Source organism: Artibeus jamaicensis, unplaced genomic scaffold (genome assembly GCF_021234435.1).
Source record: "Artibeus jamaicensis isolate MK-2021 breed Jamaican fruit bat unplaced genomic scaffold, CSHL_Jam_final contig_387, whole genome shotgun sequence".
NCBI lineage: Eukaryota > Metazoa > Chordata > Mammalia > Chiroptera > Phyllostomidae > Artibeus > Artibeus jamaicensis.
The window spans coordinates 29,166,212-29,185,597 of record NW_026521812.1 but is presented as its reverse complement, the minus strand read 5'-3'; the positions used below and the strand labels follow the sequence as shown (position 1 = coordinate 29,185,597).

General features: G+C 35.6%; 1 protein-coding gene across 2 annotated transcripts in view; it reads right to left on the bottom strand.

The window, feature by feature from the left end:
- The window catches only part of ASCC3 (activating signal cointegrator 1 complex subunit 3), a 301,569-nt gene that overhangs the window by 168,846 nt on the left and 113,337 nt on the right, over positions 1–19,386 (bottom strand). For both annotated transcript variants that reach the window (XM_053664954.1, XM_053664955.1), the window contains exons 12-13: positions 17,379–17,555; positions 15,852–15,923 (exon numbers count right to left, since the gene is read on the bottom strand). In XM_053664954.1, the coding sequence (XP_053520929.1) occupies positions 15,852–15,923; positions 17,379–17,555 (249 nt within the window). The remainder of the gene's footprint in view (positions 1–15,851; positions 15,924–17,378; positions 17,556–19,386) is intronic.

Below are 19,386 nucleotides of genomic sequence, written 5' to 3'. Positions count from 1 at the left end.
AAAAAATAGAGAAAAAAAGTAGAATTTTTAAAATGATAAACACTTTGAATGCCTTTTCCCTTTCCTATAAACTTTTTCTTTAACTTACTAAAATACAGTATTTTCTTATTCTTTAATTAATTTTCTTAAGACATTAAGCATACACATATCTTTAACAGGTAATATAATTTATGTCATCTAATTGATGCTTGAATAAATTATAAATTCTTATTTGGGTTTGTTTTATATGTGTACTATATGGACTTATACATTCAATATGCAATCTGTATTCCTTTTCAGAATTTACTCAATACATTCATAAACATAAATAACTTCAACAGTATTGATTATTCTATAGATAAAAGTGTACTTTATACCTTAAAATTGTCTTAAGCATAAAAAATGTTTTAATTGTAATCTGATTTTTATAGCATAAGACTAAATAAACCTAATCAAGAATATTAATTTTACTTGCTCATAATTAAGATACAGTCAAACTAACTTTTTGTTTAGAAAAATATTTCTTAGCAATCTGCAATGAACTATTATCTGATGTCAAACTAACCTATACAACATACAGACTTATTTTGAATACCAGGTGTTTTAGAATCAAATAGACTATGTTTCCATCATAATTAGCATCTATATACTAAATAAACTTGGGGAAATGTACCTGTACCTCAGTTTTCACCTGTCAAATGCTGTCTCTTGCGAGGCTGCTGTAGGGACAACAAAAAATTTGAAAGTACTAGAAAGGAGCCTGGCACATAAAAGATGACCCACACAGTAGGGGAGAGAAATTGTTTTTTTGTTTGTTTTACAAAGGTTTCCCCAACATTTACCTGAAACCTGACTCCTACACATCCCGTTCACCGGCACAAAGGTCAGTGCTGTTTGCTAAGGTAACAGGAAACAAATATACTTGTTTTTATACATCACAATTCTTCAAATATTAAAAAAATTCTATCATATCTCCAGCATGATAGCTATTTCCTCAGCTAAACATAAACACTATCAGTTCTCAATGCTGTTTTCTATAAATCACAGTTTTATGTTTGGATACTTGATGAGTTCTATGTTCTTTATTCTTTTTTTAATACCACAAAGTATGCACCTTGATTTTACTGTTTAATATGACTTTACATTATAGTATCAGATGTATCAATTTGAGCAACTTTACTGAGAAACTTGAAATAATTTAAAAGGCATATGTTAGTATTCATTTCTTAAAAATATAAAAATAATTTTTATTCAAAGATCATATTTTTAAAGGACTGAACCTTTAATAAATGTATGACTGAAAATTATTGGGTGACTATAGATTTTTTTGCACATACTTTTGATGAGTTCCTTGGGCCAGATTTCTTAGATAAAATTTATGAACATACTTTCTGCATTCTCTTCTCTTTGCAGGGCAATAACTGGTTCAATGAAAATGTCAGTTTTGTGGACTAAAAATATTGAAAGGAAAGTGAAAAGGCCATGGCTCTAGCTTGTTTTTTTTTAAAATTTAATTGTTCAAGTACAGTTTTCTGTCTTTTACTCCCTCCCATTTCCCCCTTAGTTTTCATCCATGTGTCCTTTATTCTTGTTCCTTTAAACCCTTCCCCTTTTCCCCCTGAAATTCCCTCCCCTCTCCCCTCTGGTCACTGTCAGCCTGTTCTCTATTTCAGTGTCTTTGTTTTTATTTTGCTTGCTTGTTTGTTTTGTTGTTTAGCTTCCTGTTAAAGGTGAGATCATATGGTATTTGTCATGGCTCTAGTTTTAACTGCAAATCCTATTAGATGTCTGAGTTTGGGATTATTATAGGCTTTGTTTTGTCATCTACAATAAGAAGATGGGCTAATAAACTTTACAGTACTTTCATAAATCCAATGTCAAAATGAACATGATCTATTATTAAAGGTTTTTAATATACTTTCCATCTTAAATAAAATTATTAGGAACTTGATCAAAAGATGACAAAAATATGGTTTAATAAAGACAACCTACAATTTTACGTGGAAAAAAGTATTATCCATCTTAATTTTCGTTTTTTTTTTTAAAGATTTTAAAATTTATTTTTTTTTAGAGGGGGAGGGGAAAACAGAGGGAGAGAAACATCAATGTATGGTTGCCTCTCGTGTGTCCCCTGCTGGGAACTGGCCTGCAACCCAGGCATGTGCCCTGACTGGGAATCGAACTGCGATCCTTTGGTTCGCAGGCCCGCACTCAACCCACTGAGCCACACCAGCCAGGGCCCATCTTAATTTTCAAGCAAATAATACCATACCGACAAGATTTTTGGTATTGATTCAAATTGTAATGATAGAATATTTAAGATATCTACTTACAAAGTATTTCTTCTTTATATCATACACAGCATTAACAAATTTGTGGCACACTTATAACTGCTTTTTGTGTACAAAAGCATTCAAATTGAAAAGCTAATTTTGTTATGGTTTTTTATGTAAAGAGTGTTTACCCAAATCAGCAAACTGAAGCACGTTAAGTTCGGGTCAGTGAAGACAATAGGAACTGGGTAACTACACGAAGAGGTCGCAGTTAGTGAGAATGACCCACAGCCCTGGGGGTGGGGGTGCTGTGGAAGGGTGCACCCTCCACTTTCCCGCCTGGCCCTAGTTTGTACAGCTGGTACAGCATTTCAGCTACGGATCTGTTTTGCACATGCAAGTACATGACTTTGTACTTGATTTGAGTGACAGAAGAGCCACAGTTGCCTGGTGAAAACCTCTAGGCTACTGCATTCAGCAGGTACATCTAATTAGCATTCAAGCTAGTATTTGGAGCCCTCAAGGGAAAACCACTGGTTTGCTTGGGCCTATGTCAAAAACATGACAAAGTGGAAGACCACATCCCATTTCTCCATGAAATGCTAAATTGATATTCCATATGTGAAAGACCAGTCTACTTGGTATCACCCCAAGCACAGAAACTACTAATCTTTGTGGAAAGCAAGGAAGGGGCAACCAACAAGATGGGCTGTGAATAAATATAAAGTCTGTTCCCTCAACTAGTGTCCCTATTTCTGTCTGTGAGTGTGTGTACGTGTACATGTAAATAATATAAAGCGGTGAGCCTGTGGCAGGTCTGTATGCAGGTAGGCTGGTATCTTGGACGCTGCGCAAGACTTCACAGGCCTCTAACCACCTTCTAGGAACAGCCACTAACTTGAAGCTGCACAACTTGGAAATGCCCACTGTATTCATCATGATAGTGTTAGAGCTGCATTTCCCATCTACTTGTTATAAAACCAAGAAAAAAATCAGATGAGATCTGAGATTATGATATTCTCTTAAAAACAGAATCTTATTTTACAATATTAACTACAGAGATATTTCTTTCTTCCCAATACTTCCTATCTAAATATGGTACTATGACAGCCAAAAACTGATTAAAAACCCAGCTGCAAACAAGATAGTAAAAATCTGCAGTGGTTAATTTAGACTGAATGTTCAGCTCCCTTTTTTGCACTTTGAGCAAACAAATGAATAGTTGTATCAGATTTTCCTTGGGACACATATTTTTATCCTCAGCTTTAATGAAAATACTGTTTGTTCAGGCTTATCAAAAGATGGCTCTAAAAATATAGTCGACAAATTCCTGTGGTAACTAAACTTATTAAATATATCCCCAAACTGCTTCCAAATCCAAATATCAGCTGGAAACTAGTTAATAAAGAGATTCAATATATTATTTTCTAAAGTGAAATAAATAGCTGTCAAATTAACTTCTGACAATTTAATGTACTCTGAATAGCTGTCTAGAGGATTTTCAATGGTCTCATAGAAGACAGAAAAATAATCTAGCAAACACTGTTTTAGTATTTCCCTAGTCTTTATTACTGTTATAAAAATATAAATAATTCAAATAACATAGTATGAAATAAGTTATGTAACTTAGCTTTTGTTTTCAATGTAATTAATGAAAATACTAAATATGGGAAGTACTAGGTTAGCTAAAAAGTGTGTATGGTACCTTTATGTAAAGCAAAAGACATACTTTCCATTTTCACCAATAACTTTACTGATCTGGACATTCTGAGCATGTGGGTTATCTCCCAGTACTGGCTATTAGTGGGCGGGGGCCAGGGGAGCTGCTAAATGTCTTCCAATGTGTAAGACAGCCCCACAACAAAGAATTACTTGCCCAAAATGTCAATAGTACTAAGAAACTCTGCAAACTACTTTTTGACACATTTTAACTGGCTTTACTTTTTATGTATAACATGCCTATATGTCAGAAAACACGTATTTAAATGTTGGCTTCATGTACAGAGTGGCATAAAAGTAGGTTTACAGCTGTTCATATGGAAAAAGACACACAAGTTATGATTGTTACAATAGCTTTATTAACTCTGTTTCACATACTCACAACTGTAGACCTCCTTTTGCCCTACTCTGTATAAAGCATATATGCAAGGTCCCATAGTTATAGCTGTTTTCAGGCAAAGCACTCTGGAGGTGTGAAACAGAAGTTATAAAATAATATGGTTAAAAAACAACACACAGTAAGAGAACAAAGCAACTTGTACTATCTTCACATTTGGCAACATAAATCATGAAAAGGTGCACCAAAGAAGTCAGGAAGAATGAGATAATGGATGGAAAAGTCGATAACTTCTATAAGGGAGTTACGCTGATTCGTTACATAAAAAGAGACAATATACTACTATATGGGATGGGGCAAAGGTGGGTTTATACAGTTGTTTGCATAGAAAATGTTGTTTCCTGTACTTACAACTGTAAAACTACTTTTACCCACCCTGCATGACAGATGAATTGGGTGGAGCATAACTTGGCTTTTCAGATTTGAATGATTATGTTTGTATGTTCCCTGGGGTTCCATAATGAACCTAATATTAAGAAAACAGTTATGTGAAAATAAAATTATTTGTTTTGCTTCCCTTTTTCCCCATTATACATTATACAGGATAATGTATAATGTTTTTTTCTTTTGATATATTGGCTAAAGATCTGTACACTATACAATAGGATAAACTTAGTTTATATCTCCAAAATTTCTAAACATCATTTTGAGACAGAGTGTTCCACTGTGTTCTGCCCACTTGTGCTATAATTTCAGAAACAACTGATTACCAAACCTGGAAAGCTCAAATGACTAAAGACACATGTACCTGCGTCTGTGTGCATGTGCCGTGAGAACACACTCTGGGGGCACGAGTACCGGGGGGAGGGGAGGGAAAAATTATCTTTAGCTTTTTCTTTTCTTTTTACACTTCCGTGTTGATTCTCTTGTTATAAGAATGTATTACTTCAGTAACTGAGAAATTCTGGGAGATTTAGGAAAAAAGTAATGTTAATAACGATGAAGGAAAAATGCAACGCAGATATGCCATATTAAAAAGCATCCCCTTTGCAAATGAAGAGAACATTACAAAGTTAATAAAAAATGGTTATATATGTGTAATTTCAAGAACATAATTTGGTACTCCAAAAGTAAACTGTATTTCAGAAAAATGGAATTTTTTTGTTCTTTTAAAAATGTAAAATTTTTAAAGGGTTCAAAAGTTTCTCCTCTAGTGCCTAATTAATATACGAAATTACATATTAACTTAAAATAATCAGTAGTAAAGATGATGTCTAGATCATAAAAAATAGTTAAGTCAGATGGATATCTTAAATTAGGAGAAAATGAGGTAATTTAATATACCCAACAGAAAGAACTACGAATAGCTAAAATAATATGAAAGGTAAATTTATGTAATGACACATTTTTTATAAGAATACCAATACTGTTCCATTGATCTCTGCAGCCTACAGCAGGGGGAAAGTCCCTTGATATGGTAACTAAAGCAGCATTTGATGTCATTCCGCATTTCCAGGTTGTTCTCCCCTCAACCTAAAGTTAACCATGGAACTAAAGACTATTCTTAATTTTGCTTGAAGCCGGTTGCCGCATAATCCTTTAAGAGTAAGTTCAGATTTATAATGACTACTTTGTCTCCCTCTTCCACACACATTGAACACTACCTGAGCACCAACTGTATGTCAGGTACTGGTGAGACCATGACAATATGGTGATGAGCAAAGCCAGAGAGAACCCCTTTCCTTATGTGCCTTATAACCTTATAATGAAAAGTGGCATTAATCAAAACAACCAGCAAAACAGGTAAAACTATAAACAAACAAACAACCCAAACTGTGCCAGGAAATACAAAGACATACATGGTGTTAATATATATTTAATAATAGGGAGGTCAGGGGTTAGGGAAATAAAAGAAAAGGCTTCTCAGAGAAAGATGGAACCTGAAAGGTCTAATGAAGGACAACCAAACAGAGAGTCAGGAAGAATGTGGGAGGCAGAGGAACCAACCTATGAAAGCTCAGAGGTGAACAGAAGAGCATCTTCACGATGTGGGTCTAAAAGAAGGCCAACCTGCGGGAGGCGGAAACGAGGGGAAGGGGAATGTGATAAATACGCCAGAAGGCAATGCCCACACAATCTAGGTACCCGGGGCCCTTTTTAAAGGAGCTCATTCTGCGCTCATGGTTGTTAAAATGTCTCCTTCCTTAGAACCGTGCCTTTATATTCTTTTGGGATCTGTCCCATTTGGGGAAGGGAGGAACAAGAAAGCAGCATTCAAATAATTCACAAATGAGGTATCTTAGACAAATTTGATATGACAGAAACACTGATACCAAGAATTGATTAGTGATGCTTGCATCTGGAGGAAGAAAAACTGGCAAAAGGGCCAATGGAAACTTTCCTTGTTAAAGTAGAGAATTTAGCATGGTAACGTTTGTTTCAATTGTACATAATTAATCCTATATAATCTAAGAAGCAATACTAAGAAACAAAAATAACTCCGTTTAGATTGTACTAGGTTAAATCAATCTATAATTATTAGTGAATCTTAAAAAGTGGCAGATAAAGTGCTTTCAGATAAGGTCAAGTTAAAGGAGTTCATCATCACCAAGCCCTTATTATATGAAATGTTAAAGAAACTTATCTAAGAAAAAGAAGATAAAAAACATATATAGTAAAATGACAGCAAACTCACAATTCTTAACAACCACATCTAAAACGAAAACAAACTAAGCAAACAACTAGAACAGGAACAGAACCATGGAAATGGAGATCACATGCAGGGGTAGCAACAGGGGAGTGGGAGGAGGAGAGAGGGCAAAAAGGTACAGAGAATAAGTAGCATAGATGGTAGGTAGAAAACAGACAGGGGAGGGCAAGAATAGTATAGGAAATGCAGAGGCTAAAGAACTTATGACACATGGGCATGAACTAAAGGGGGGGAATGTGGGTGGGAGGGGTGTGCAGGGTAGAGGGGAATGAAGGGGGGGAAATGGGACAACTGTAACACCATAATCAATAAAATTTATTTTTTAAAAGGTGGTTTCTTATTAGAAACAAACATCTACTGAAAACTTATAAACCATGAAAAGAAAACAAAATATACATTTGATTAAAGAAAAGGCTGATGTTTAATATTAATCCAAGGTCGAAGGTGACTCCCCACCCCCTTTAACACTATAAAACCTTGAAACTGGACACAGATTTTTGAGTAGAAAGCTACTAAATAAGGACCTTAACTTTTTTCTGATAATGTGAAAAACGAGCAAGTTAACTTACTAAATATGCCATAATCTCTGAGAAAGTTTCTAATTTCTTTTCCTATCACTGTAACAAAGTTTGTATAACAAGAAAAAATCTCAATAGATTTAAGGCATCAATTATTTTCCCATTCTGCTAGTTACACAGGAGGAGGGGAATTATTAACAGGAATGATAAAGCTGTACTTGCATTTGGTAACACAAAGAGAAGCTTACAGATGAGACGTCTCATTAGTTTGAGCAGATGGATCAAAATTAAAGGCTGAATCGCCAACTTTTAATTTCCCAATAGCCAAGAAGAGCTTGAAGTCTTACAGAGTGTGACTGTTGAAAAGTCAACATGAAAAGATTTCCTCCATCTGTCATCACACATGCCTGAGTGGAACACAACCGCCTCCTACTGTTTTTAATGCTTTTAAAGCAAAGCTGCACACAAAATCTATTAAGTACACAAGCACGGAAGTGTGCAGGACTGGCATCCTGAAACCCACGGCACAGCGAAGATGAAATTTACTCTGTTTTAACTTAGTCTCAATGCAGAAAAACAAAATGAATACACCGGTATATTTTTTAAATTAATTTTTTGTCATGAAAATTATTTCTTTCCCTGAGTTACAGGTTTCTTTTAAAAAATTTTTTTTATTTAATTATTTTTCAAGTACAGTTTTCTGTCTTTTACTGACATCCCAGCCCACCCCCTTGTGCCCCCCACCTCCCTCCCATTTCCACCCTCCTTAGTTGTTGTTCATGTGTCCTTCATACTTATTCCTGTAAATCCTTCCCCTTTTTCCCCTGAAATTCCCTCCCCTCTGGTCACTGTCCCCTTGTTCTCTATTTCAGTGTCTTTGGTTGTATTTTGCTTGCTTGTTTGTTTTGTTGTTTAGCTTCCTGTTAAAGGTGAGATCATATGGTATTTGTGGTTTCTTTTTTTTTAATGGACACATTATCAACCTACTTAATAACAGTCTGAAAAGTAGCTGTTCTGATCAATTATTTAGGGAAACCACATGGAGGAAGAAAAAACAAAATATTAAAACAACCTGTGGGATAAGAAAACAAAATCAAGGTCTATTCGCTGGAAGGATTTTTAACTGGGATGGCAGAGAGAGGTGGTGGTTTTCTTGGACTACAGTATGCTAACTTATAATTTCTTACTGCTACACACTAACTGCTAAAACATATTTAGGCCCTGGCTGGTGTGGCTCAGTGGATTGAGGGCCTGCCTGCGAACCGAAAGGTTGCCGGTTCAATTCCCATTCAGAGCACATGCCTGGGTTGCAGGCCAGGTCCCCAGTTGGGGGAGACATGCAAGAGGAAACCAATTGATGTATCTCTCACACATAGATGTTTCTCTCTCTCTTTCTGCCTCCCTTCCCCTCTTTCTAAAAATAAATAAGTAAACTCTTTAAATATATTTAGAAGGCAACACAATAAAGCTAAGTTTTGTTAAGTATACAGCTCCACGAGAAATATGTTCACTTAATAACAAGGAAAAGCACCTGTACAGTTGGGTGCTCAATCACACTGCACTAATGTGCAGTTAGTTAGGACTGTAACTGAATTCCAGAGGCAAGGCTCTCTGCCTGTCTGCTTTTCCATCTCTGTCCACACACACACACACACACACACACACCCCACATATAACTTATTGTATTTATACATACACTAAACATTGAAACAGAAGAGTCTCTTTGAATGAAGCACATATAGTTAGACCTTTCAGTTATGAAAGTCAGGCAGAATAATATAATCGAAGAACTAATCTGTCAGGTTTTAAATAATAGGGTGAAAAGATTGTTGAATTACTATTTTTTCATTTTCTGATGGATGGATACATACAAATTCATTTGCTGAAATGTATCACCTGAAACCTTATATAGATGACCAGTGACTGGGACAACATTATATTCAACCTTACTTAGGAAAAAACACAACCCAGAAACTCTACACTATTGGGAAGTTCTTTGTTAACTTTTTAATAAAAGCAAGAGGACCACAGCTTAGTGAAGGTATTACTTCAAGGAGCTGGAAAAGGGAAAAATAATCCAGTGAGGAGTTCGAAGCCCCTGAAAACAAACTCCCAACATGGGCCTCAGTAATCAAAGGCCCCTGTGAAGCAGCAATCCTCGTGTCACGAATTAAATCAAGGTCGGCGAGCCTTGGTGAAAGAGCCATCTACCCCGGCTTCCAAAATCAAAACGTGCAGCAGTCCGCCTTCCCAAGTCTCCGCACTACGAGGACAGCCCTCGGCATACTACAGAGGCAATCAGTAGAAGCTGGCACTTACCAAGCTAAATGCACTTACAGGCCAAACAGCATTTGGCAGAGCAAGCTGCAAAGAGCAGGCTTAAACACAACAATCCCTTTGAAAATACTGAAACAGGAAAAGATTTTGGTGTGGGGCGACTTTTTCAAAGTTATACACACAATACAGGTAATTTAAAGAAATGAAAAAGATAAGAGCATTGTTCTCAGATTAAGTTGTAAAAGGGCTTTTAACTTGAGGTGACTGCGTTAATGTAAAAGACTAAAGTGCTACCTTAACAATTTAGTACTTGTAATCTGAAGACACCGGCTTGGGCATTTTTAAAAACTAGCAATACTAGAAGCAACTACCAACCAGTGGGCCATACCCCTGATGCCTTCTATTTTTCAATATCCCATCTCACTACAGAAGTTAAATCTTTGAAGATGAGGCAACTCATCACAACCAAATTACATTTACCAAGGAGTCCCCATACACGTAACACTATTACGAAGAACTTAACGGACAATATTTCCTTATAACCCAATCTTAGTAGAATCTGTCCTATTGGAACACAAAACCTAAAAGAACAATAATGCATAAAATACACTGATTAATTTTTTCAAATCTGACATCTTTAAGTGTTTATTTACATTTTAATGTTACTGTTTCTCTTTATGGTCTTGTCACATTTTTGAATAAGGAAAACATAATAAATAGATTATAGAATCTATGAGACAGGGAATAAAACACATTTTTACAAATGGAAAGACATACAACAACAGAAACTACCTTTGGGTAGTAGAATTAGCAGTATTCTCCCCCCTCATATTTGCTTTTTGGTATGTCCAAGGGTTAAATTTGTTTAAACTCATTATTCATTGAATCTCTTTGTCATCAGTCATATTTACACAACATTTCTATTACAAAGGTTGAAGACTAGAGGGTCATTGTATGAAGCAAAAACACAGGGAAGAACAGGCCTTTCTAATTGAAAATGTGTGCTCACCCAAAGCAAAGCCTGAAAAATATAGTATGCAAAATATGTTTCATAACCATGGTTTACAGGTACCAGGTGCTACTTAAGAAAAAAAGTTTCACTGGTATGACACCACTGTCTTATCTGACTTAAGATTGTAAAACAAATTTATAGTAACAAACGCACATCAGATCATAACCTTGCATCATGCTACATTGATAAAACTATTCACACAAACATGGCCTTAGTTTATAAAATCCAATGTGGGTTTGTTGTGACAAAGAGATGATGTAACCAGTGCGGATGCATCACAGAACCATGTGGCAAGACCACACACTATGGTCACTTGTGTCACATCTTAGGGAATTTATCCTAATTAAATGTTTGAAGAGAAAAAAATCAGTAAGAGAGATGACTGGTACAGCAGTGCTCTCTTTGATAACATGAAGTTGTACACACTTAAGCGTCAGTGAGGGCAGAGTAACCAGTAACGGGACAACCGCCACCAGCTTCCTGGGACAGCGCACTGTGCAGTCTGCACGTGTGGCCTTCTCAACACGAAGGCCTGTATCTCAGTCCTGGTCTGACTCTTTATGTGCTGTACGACCCTGGGAAGCTGCTTCACATGTTTTGGGTTCATCTTCTCTTTTCACAAAAGGAAATCATAACACTTACGTCAGGGCCTAGGAAGATTAAAAGTCCAAAGAACTGACATGACATTGGTCACATAGACCCTGAAGTAAAAACTCCCTGTTCTGTCCTAAAAACATTAAAACTGAGAAGACTCCGTAGAAACAATAAAAAATGCTTAGTGTTCATTAGAAAAACAGTACCTATAAAACTGTATAAACAGTACAACTATAATTTAGTAACGGACTGCAACTAGTAATTAAAATTAAGGTTGAATAAGAAAAATCCAAAGCTACATGTACAAATGAATAAAAAACTAGCAGGATATATATAAAATTATAATAATGTTGAAATGGTAGAATAATAATGGAACTATGAAAATTTTCCTCAGTCTTGTTATTTTATTTTTTTAAAATTTTTATTTAGTTATTTTTCAAGTACAGTTTTTTGTCTATTTCTCCCATCCCAGCTCCCCTGCCCTGTCTCCCCTCTCTCCCATCCCCCCCCCACCAGTCCTCATCCCTGTGTCTTTCATACTTGTTCCTCAAAATCCCTCCCCATTTTTCCCCTTAAATTCCCTTCTCTCTCCCCTCTGGTTGCTGCCCACTTGTAATTTAAAAAAACATAAAAGATATGTATGTTTTTCTCTTCAATGGTATCGTGACGACCATGTGTGCGGCCAGGTGGGTACCTAGAACATCGGGGGTGGGGGGACTACCCTGTAAAGTGCATGGTTTTCTGCCCGCTATGCTGTACAACTGGAGCTGATGTGGAACAGTGGAATGCAGATTGTAATTTTAAAAAATTAATTAATTAACAATCCTACTGTTATGAAAAACATACATCACTAGTCATTCAAAACCAGAAACTGAGGGGATGGCAGCTACACCTCTGTCCTTAGGACACAGCCTGGACAGGACCACCGTTATCCGGCTCTAGTTCTTAACTCGAGAGCGGGACTTAAGGACAGATCTGGAAAGGATCTCTGATCCCAGAGTGTTTCCATGGGCTCTCAAACTGTAATCACACTTGACACAGACACCCAGAGTGCATATTTAGCTAGACAAGCGTGCAGGAGAAGGAATCAGCTTGGTAGTCTCACGCCCTTTAAAGGGTGACAATTGTGAACGCCAGGACGTACACACGGAGGGATGGGAGCTGATGCGTACACGCAACTTCCACCTCAGCTTCGCATGCTCTCCCTTCCCAGGTTCCTTGTGTCCTAGAGCAGCCAGCCCTAAAGTCTCCCTTGGGTGTGATGCCCAAGGCGGTCCTTTCTAAACAGGAAGTAGTGTGAACCAATCCTCAACCCCAATTCTGTCCTGCCAGAATTTACTACTGCCAATGCCAGTCCTCTGGCAGATTTCACTTGGAAAAGTAGTGTACTGAACAAATTTACACCAAGGAAGAGAGAGCCAATGGCAAGATCTCTTCTCTACTCACCAAGTACCTCCAGACAGCATCTGAACTATAAACCAGATTTTGAGAGAAAGTCGTTAGCCCCTACATTAACGAGAATGACAGCAGAAGAGGAAGACAATATAACCTTCCTAGGATCCCTTACGTGACATTTTACTTGTATTTTTACCGACCTATCTGCTACTTTCCCCAACATTCAGGAATAGGCTGCATTCTATTTTTCTAAGAAATATTTTATAATATAAGATTATATGGAAAAAAGAATGTAATATAATAAATACACTTAATGAATAATTATAAATGATTGTATGATACATAAATTACATGATAAAGACTATAATGCTACAAAGAGGAGTGACTCACAGCTCCTCAGGCCTCAAAACAGGTGCTGTTCTGGCAGTAATGGCATTACTAAGCTATTTACTTATGGAAGTATTTATTATTGTGTATGTTTACACATGGACATATGTATTTACCAGGCTAAGACGACTATGGTCTTTATGACCATAAAGACTACTCTTCTTTAATGTTAAAGCAGTGATTTCCTTCCATGAGAAGCAGTCCTATGTTCCAAAGTAGTGTAGCAAGTACCACTTATCTGGTCATTGAGTGCTAAATGTGATAGAAGAAAATGATGTTGAATGAAATGACACTATTCAAGGACCTGCTCACAGCATGGATAGGCAGGACAGAGGCATAAAACAGGGAAGGGCAGAACCGGACAGTGCAAGATCTCATCACACCTCTCAGAACAGTGTGCAGCTTCAAACTTAGGAATTGTTTGTTTCTGGTATTTTCCATTTACTATTTTCAGACTGCAGTTGACTGCAGGTGCTGAAACTGCAGAAAGAGAAACCATGGGTGGGGGTGGGGGGTTACTGTACATGACATTCTGAAAAGGCAAAACTAGGGAGATGGTAAAAAGATCAGTGTTTAAAGGTAAGGACCGATGAATAGGCTGAGAACACAGAAAGTTTTCAGGGCAGTGAAATTAATTCCTGGTGGCTTTATAATAGTGGACATGTGTCATTATACGTTTGTCCAAACCCACTGAATGGGCAACAACAGGAGTAAACCCTAATGTAAACCATGGGCTTTAGGGTGACATGTCAATGAGGTGTATTGATTGAAAGAAATGCACCGCCTTGGTGCAGGATGCTGATAGCGAAGAAAATGTGCCTGTGAAGGGCAAGGGGTGTATGGGACTCTACTTTCTGTTCCGTAATGCTATTAACCCAAAACTGCTCTAACAGTGAAGTCTATGTTTAAACAGTTTAATGAGAAAACATTTAAATATTTACTACATATTTTAAAACAGCATATAATTTTATAAGCCCTTTAGCTACCAAGTTTATATCTTCTGTAATATAAAAGTTGAAAATAAATGTCCATGGTTGTTACATGTACCCAATTACACTGAATTTATCCTACCCTTTTAGAAACACTGGCCATATAGGACATTTCTTTCTTTTAGCATTTTCTGTGAAATCCTATCCTTCTCTAGACAGCATTTTAGGATCATCAGGCATTCACTTAAATTAAATCTCATAAGGCAATCTAGAACACAGGCTGGCAACCTATAGCCTGCAAGTCAAGTGCAGTTGATGTGTTTCTGTAAATAAAGCTTTATTGGAACACAGCCACGCCTGACTGTTCATACACTGTCCATGCTGCTTTCATTCCATAGCAGCAGCGTCGAGTGGCTACGGCAGAAAATGTAAGGTCCACAAAGCCTAAACTATTTACTACCTGGCTCTTTTATAGAATAAGTTTCCTGTCTCCTGACCCAAAATAAATGACTAGTATTTGGGGCTATTTTTTGATCTAAAAAAAGAATATTGTTCCTTTACATTTCTTTACTTGGACATGATAAGCAATGCAACCCACAAAGTAGTTTCATAATGAGGATCAAAGAATAACACTGATACAAAAAGAGAAGAAAATAAAGTGATAATGAGACAATGGTTATTGATGACTCTACACGCACAAGGCCTGGATGTGTAACTGCACTAATCCAATAATAGGGACATGCTACTTTATTTCACACAGTACCTAACTTTCTTTATCTGTCCAGTGAGGATAATAGTATCTGCCTCATTGGCTGCTGAGAGAATTCAGTGAGATAATCAAGGTGAGATAATTTTAGCAGTTTTAGGCATTTACTAATCACGAGGTAAGGTAAGCCACTAATACTTTATAAATCAGTCACCAATTTTTTTTCTTAAAAGTTATTCTTAAAGTTAAGGACATTCTCTTGAGATTAGCAGGAAACCTGATTTTAAAGCTTTCTTACAAAGGGACAAAGTGCATCAGGAATGCTCTGTGGGCAGTTTCCACGCTCTCCAGTCTAATTCATCTCTGATTGCTTTACATATCGGGGCTCCACACAAGATTTAGTCTGGAAATGAAAGGATTCCACTATTCTTACAACAAAGTTAAAAATTGAAGAACTAGAAAATATTTCATTTAAATGTCATATTTTTTTAGCCTAGCAACATGGAAAAAAGTGATTCAAAGAACCGTATATGATTGGGCAATGATTAAGCTTTATTGTAAGCAACTGTTAGCATTCCACTTTTTCTTTAAAAATCTTGATTGGAGCACTTGAGACATTGGAGTTTAAAAGTGAAACTGCTTTGTTTCCAAACACCATAAAACAATACAAAACTTTATTGTATCTATTTCAAATGACACTATTAAAACTTTTACATTATGTAAAAAAAATGTCCATTAAAAGTTTTGAAGTATAAGAAGAGGTTGGTGCTTTAAAAAAATTTTTTTAAATTACAGGATAAAATTCTTTTCTTTCATCTACTGAATAAAAATAGCAAACATAACAGAATGACCTCTCAATATCAGTATGCTTATATTATCTATAAATATCTTATTACCCATTGGGCTAGAAAATTAAGAAATAAAACCTCTTGGAATACTAGAAAAATGTTCTTAACAGCATAATAATTAATCATTTTAACCATTAAGAGTTGTCTAAAAACAGGATAAACTATACCTGGTGTCCAGCCTTTACTTGCTTCAAAACACTTTCATAGCATACTTCATCCATGTTATTCAATTGTTGCACCTTAAAGTGTTTAAAATGTTAAAAAAAATCAAATGAGGCAATTATAAACTTTCTACTTATAAAAACCTGCCAATTACAATGCATCTTTATTTACTTTCAGACTAGCTAGACCTCAGAAATAGCAAACACAATATAAATATCACAATGTAATTTAAAAATACAAATAAAAACACACCCTAGAATACTTTCAGAGTACTGTTTCTGAGAGTGCCAAGTTTTTTAAAGACAATAATTTAAAGGATAATAAACTACTCATACATATTTTAGAATAAAGTTCTTTTCTCTGCTTTCCCTAGACAAGCCCATTCTTCAGCCATTCTTCTATTTCATTCTGTAAACTACAGTTTTCCTTGTAGTTAATGTATATAAATTACAGAGTTCTCAAAATCACTAGAAGATTACCAACAGAATATAGAATATTATGGTATACAAAAGTGACATGCAAAGAACTGTGCTGTTTCTGTAATGCATACATAGAACATATTTCTGATTAATTGGAAATTTAGTATCAAATTCACTACATTAAAAAAGAGTTTCATTTTCCTGATTAATGATGAGAAAGTTTTCAGTTAAAAATGAGGGAGTTAACCCAAAGGAACAGGCATGGGACACAGGCTGTATCTCTTTACTTAACGTTTATTAAGAGTCTGGAGGGGATGAAAACGTTATATACATCTGAAATAACTATGGCTTCAATTTTTTTGTTTTAATAATGTAAACACTTTAGCATTCTGAAATCCATGTTTTATACTACTAAGGTAGGTAAGATAATCACAAGGTAATTTACTCCCCATCAATGATTCAAGACACAATTCTTCCAAATAAAACTGCTAATAATTTTTCAGTGTATTTTAGGTTGAATTCTAGCCAAAGTCATTAGCTATACGGAATCAGATATATCACACAACACCATTTTCCAATGTTCTTCCAAACAACTGAATCACGTCATGAGTTTCTAAACTTTCTACTTACATATATCTATCTATAGATAGATATAATTAATGTAATAGGATAGAACATTGTAAGTTAAACAGAGCACTTCCCTTAATAGTTGCTACCATGAAATTATTTTTTACTTGCATACAAGGTTACTTGTTTTAGATAAATATCAAAGTATGTATTACTGGTTTAATGATAGCCTTTTATTATTTAACACTCATTTTTAATCATATCAAAATAACCTTTTGAAATGTATATTCTTTTATATAACTTGTATTCTTAGCTGAGAATACAAAAATATACATTGATAATAGCAATGCAAACTACTATAAACAACTTTTTGGAAGAGGAATTACTCTCCTACATATAGTTAAGAAACTGCTTGACTTTGTCTAGGATTTTATATTTGTAATACTACTGAAATGATCCTTTAAAGTCTCTAATCTCAAATAAGTATTAAACAGTACATCGACAAAAATATTTTAGAAAAAGTATAATTATTAAATTAACATTTACCTTATTTGCACTTTTAACCCCCACAAATGTCTGTCCAAGAGGAACTGGTCGAAAACGGCCATCAAAGTAGAAAAGTCCAATGTAGGGATTGACGTGTAAAAATGTAGCAACATCGAGGTAGTTGGGCAAGGTTGCAGAGAGTCCAAGAATCCTTATCATACTCTGCGTGGATTCAACCTATGTGGATTATTTTAATTAATGTATGAGGCAAATTCAACACATCTGGATTTTTATTAAGTTTACAATAAATTTTAGTAAATATAAAGTATGAAACAGTCAATAAAACAAAATCCCCCAAGGAATACAGAATTATAACACATAATCTAAAAGATCATATGAAGGAAAACTGGCCTAAAGGTGACATCTCAGATGATATAAAATAATCAAAAACATAAGTTTAGTAGATTTCTTGAACTGGAAAAATCTTATTAGTTAATGTTTTCTTCCTTTTTCCTAAAAATGCATGAAAATCACAAAAACCACAGTATATGGCATAAGTAAAAGTAATATAAGCCCCATTCTCTGATGACAATGTCATATACCTGGAAATATAAAACAAAGGGAATGGCCCCAAAATTCTATTCACTTGACAATTAAAAGACATTATTATGATCCTGTGATGCCACTAACAACAACTTGATAGCACTTTTCTGCAAAAGCCGTGGATAAGTTTGCTCCGCCGTCAAGAAGATTCAGTGGGTGTAAGCAAAGTAGGCCAGTGAAAGAGACATGAATACTTTCAGAAGCATCCATCCATCGATTCTGGCTTAGGACTTAGCCTTTAGTCAAGGGGGATACACTACTGAGTAAGATACAGATTCACACAGACAGATGGATATGGATGAAAATCAAAGCACAAATACATACAACTACTTTTTACTATGAATTTGCTTTCACTAAGGAAATCTTACAGGTATCAGTAATAAACCCAAACCAAATCAAATCAATCAGATTACTTACAGGTATCAGGTATTAATCTTACAGGTATCAGCAATCAAACCCAAACCAATCAAAAACTAAGAAACTCTAATTACAAAGAGAAGATGACCACACCCATTATTTAAGAAATCTCCCTTACTTGTGATAAAAACACAGTATAGGAATTAGAATGGTCATTTTTAATTATATGACAGTCCTAAGTAGCACTGATGCTTATCTGAAAGAAAATAAAACTGACTTTTTGTTTTAAAATCATTACTTACAGCACAAGAGTTATTAATTTTAAAAACTTTAAAAATACATGGTACCCTACAAACACCAGAGATACTTTTCTACTAAAAATCCACTTTTTAAAAGAACTGTATTTTTTAAATCTAAAACATAATTAGCCCTGGCTGGTGTAGCTCAGTGGACTGAGCGCGGGCCTGCAAACCAGAGGATCTCGTTTGATTCCCCAACAGGGCACATGCCTGGGTTGTAGGCCAGTTCCCAGGAGGGGCCAGTTCCCAGCAAGGGAAGCATGAGAAGCAACTACACATTGATATTTCTCTCCCTCTCTCCTTCCCTTCCCTTCTAAAGATAAATAAATAAAATAAAATTTAAAAACACAATTATTCTCAATACAGATAAGCCATGTGAGAAACACTTCCTTCTAAATGGGGATAACTTGTAACGTCATAATCCTAAACCAAATCTCAAAGATCTATATGCTATATATACTCACCTAAAAATTATTGTTAGAAGCTATAAAAATCAGTATTTTTCAGCAACCTCTCTTTCTTAGCCCTAAAGCTAGGCATAGTTTTTATTACATTCTCCCTCACATAAAAATCTAAGTTTGAATAGTCTCCCTATTCACTGAAAACAGTTAAGAAGAGAGTATTAGTTCAGTGTTGTTAAATGCAACATATTTGGCCTTTCTTACACTTTTCTCTTTTCCAAACTTCTCTCAGTTATTCCAAATGTGTTTTGAATTTCGTCCTGCCTCCCACCATGCAACTCGGAACCAGAAGAGAATGAATCTACACTGCATCAGAATAGCTCCCTGCTCCTTAGCTACCAATGTTGC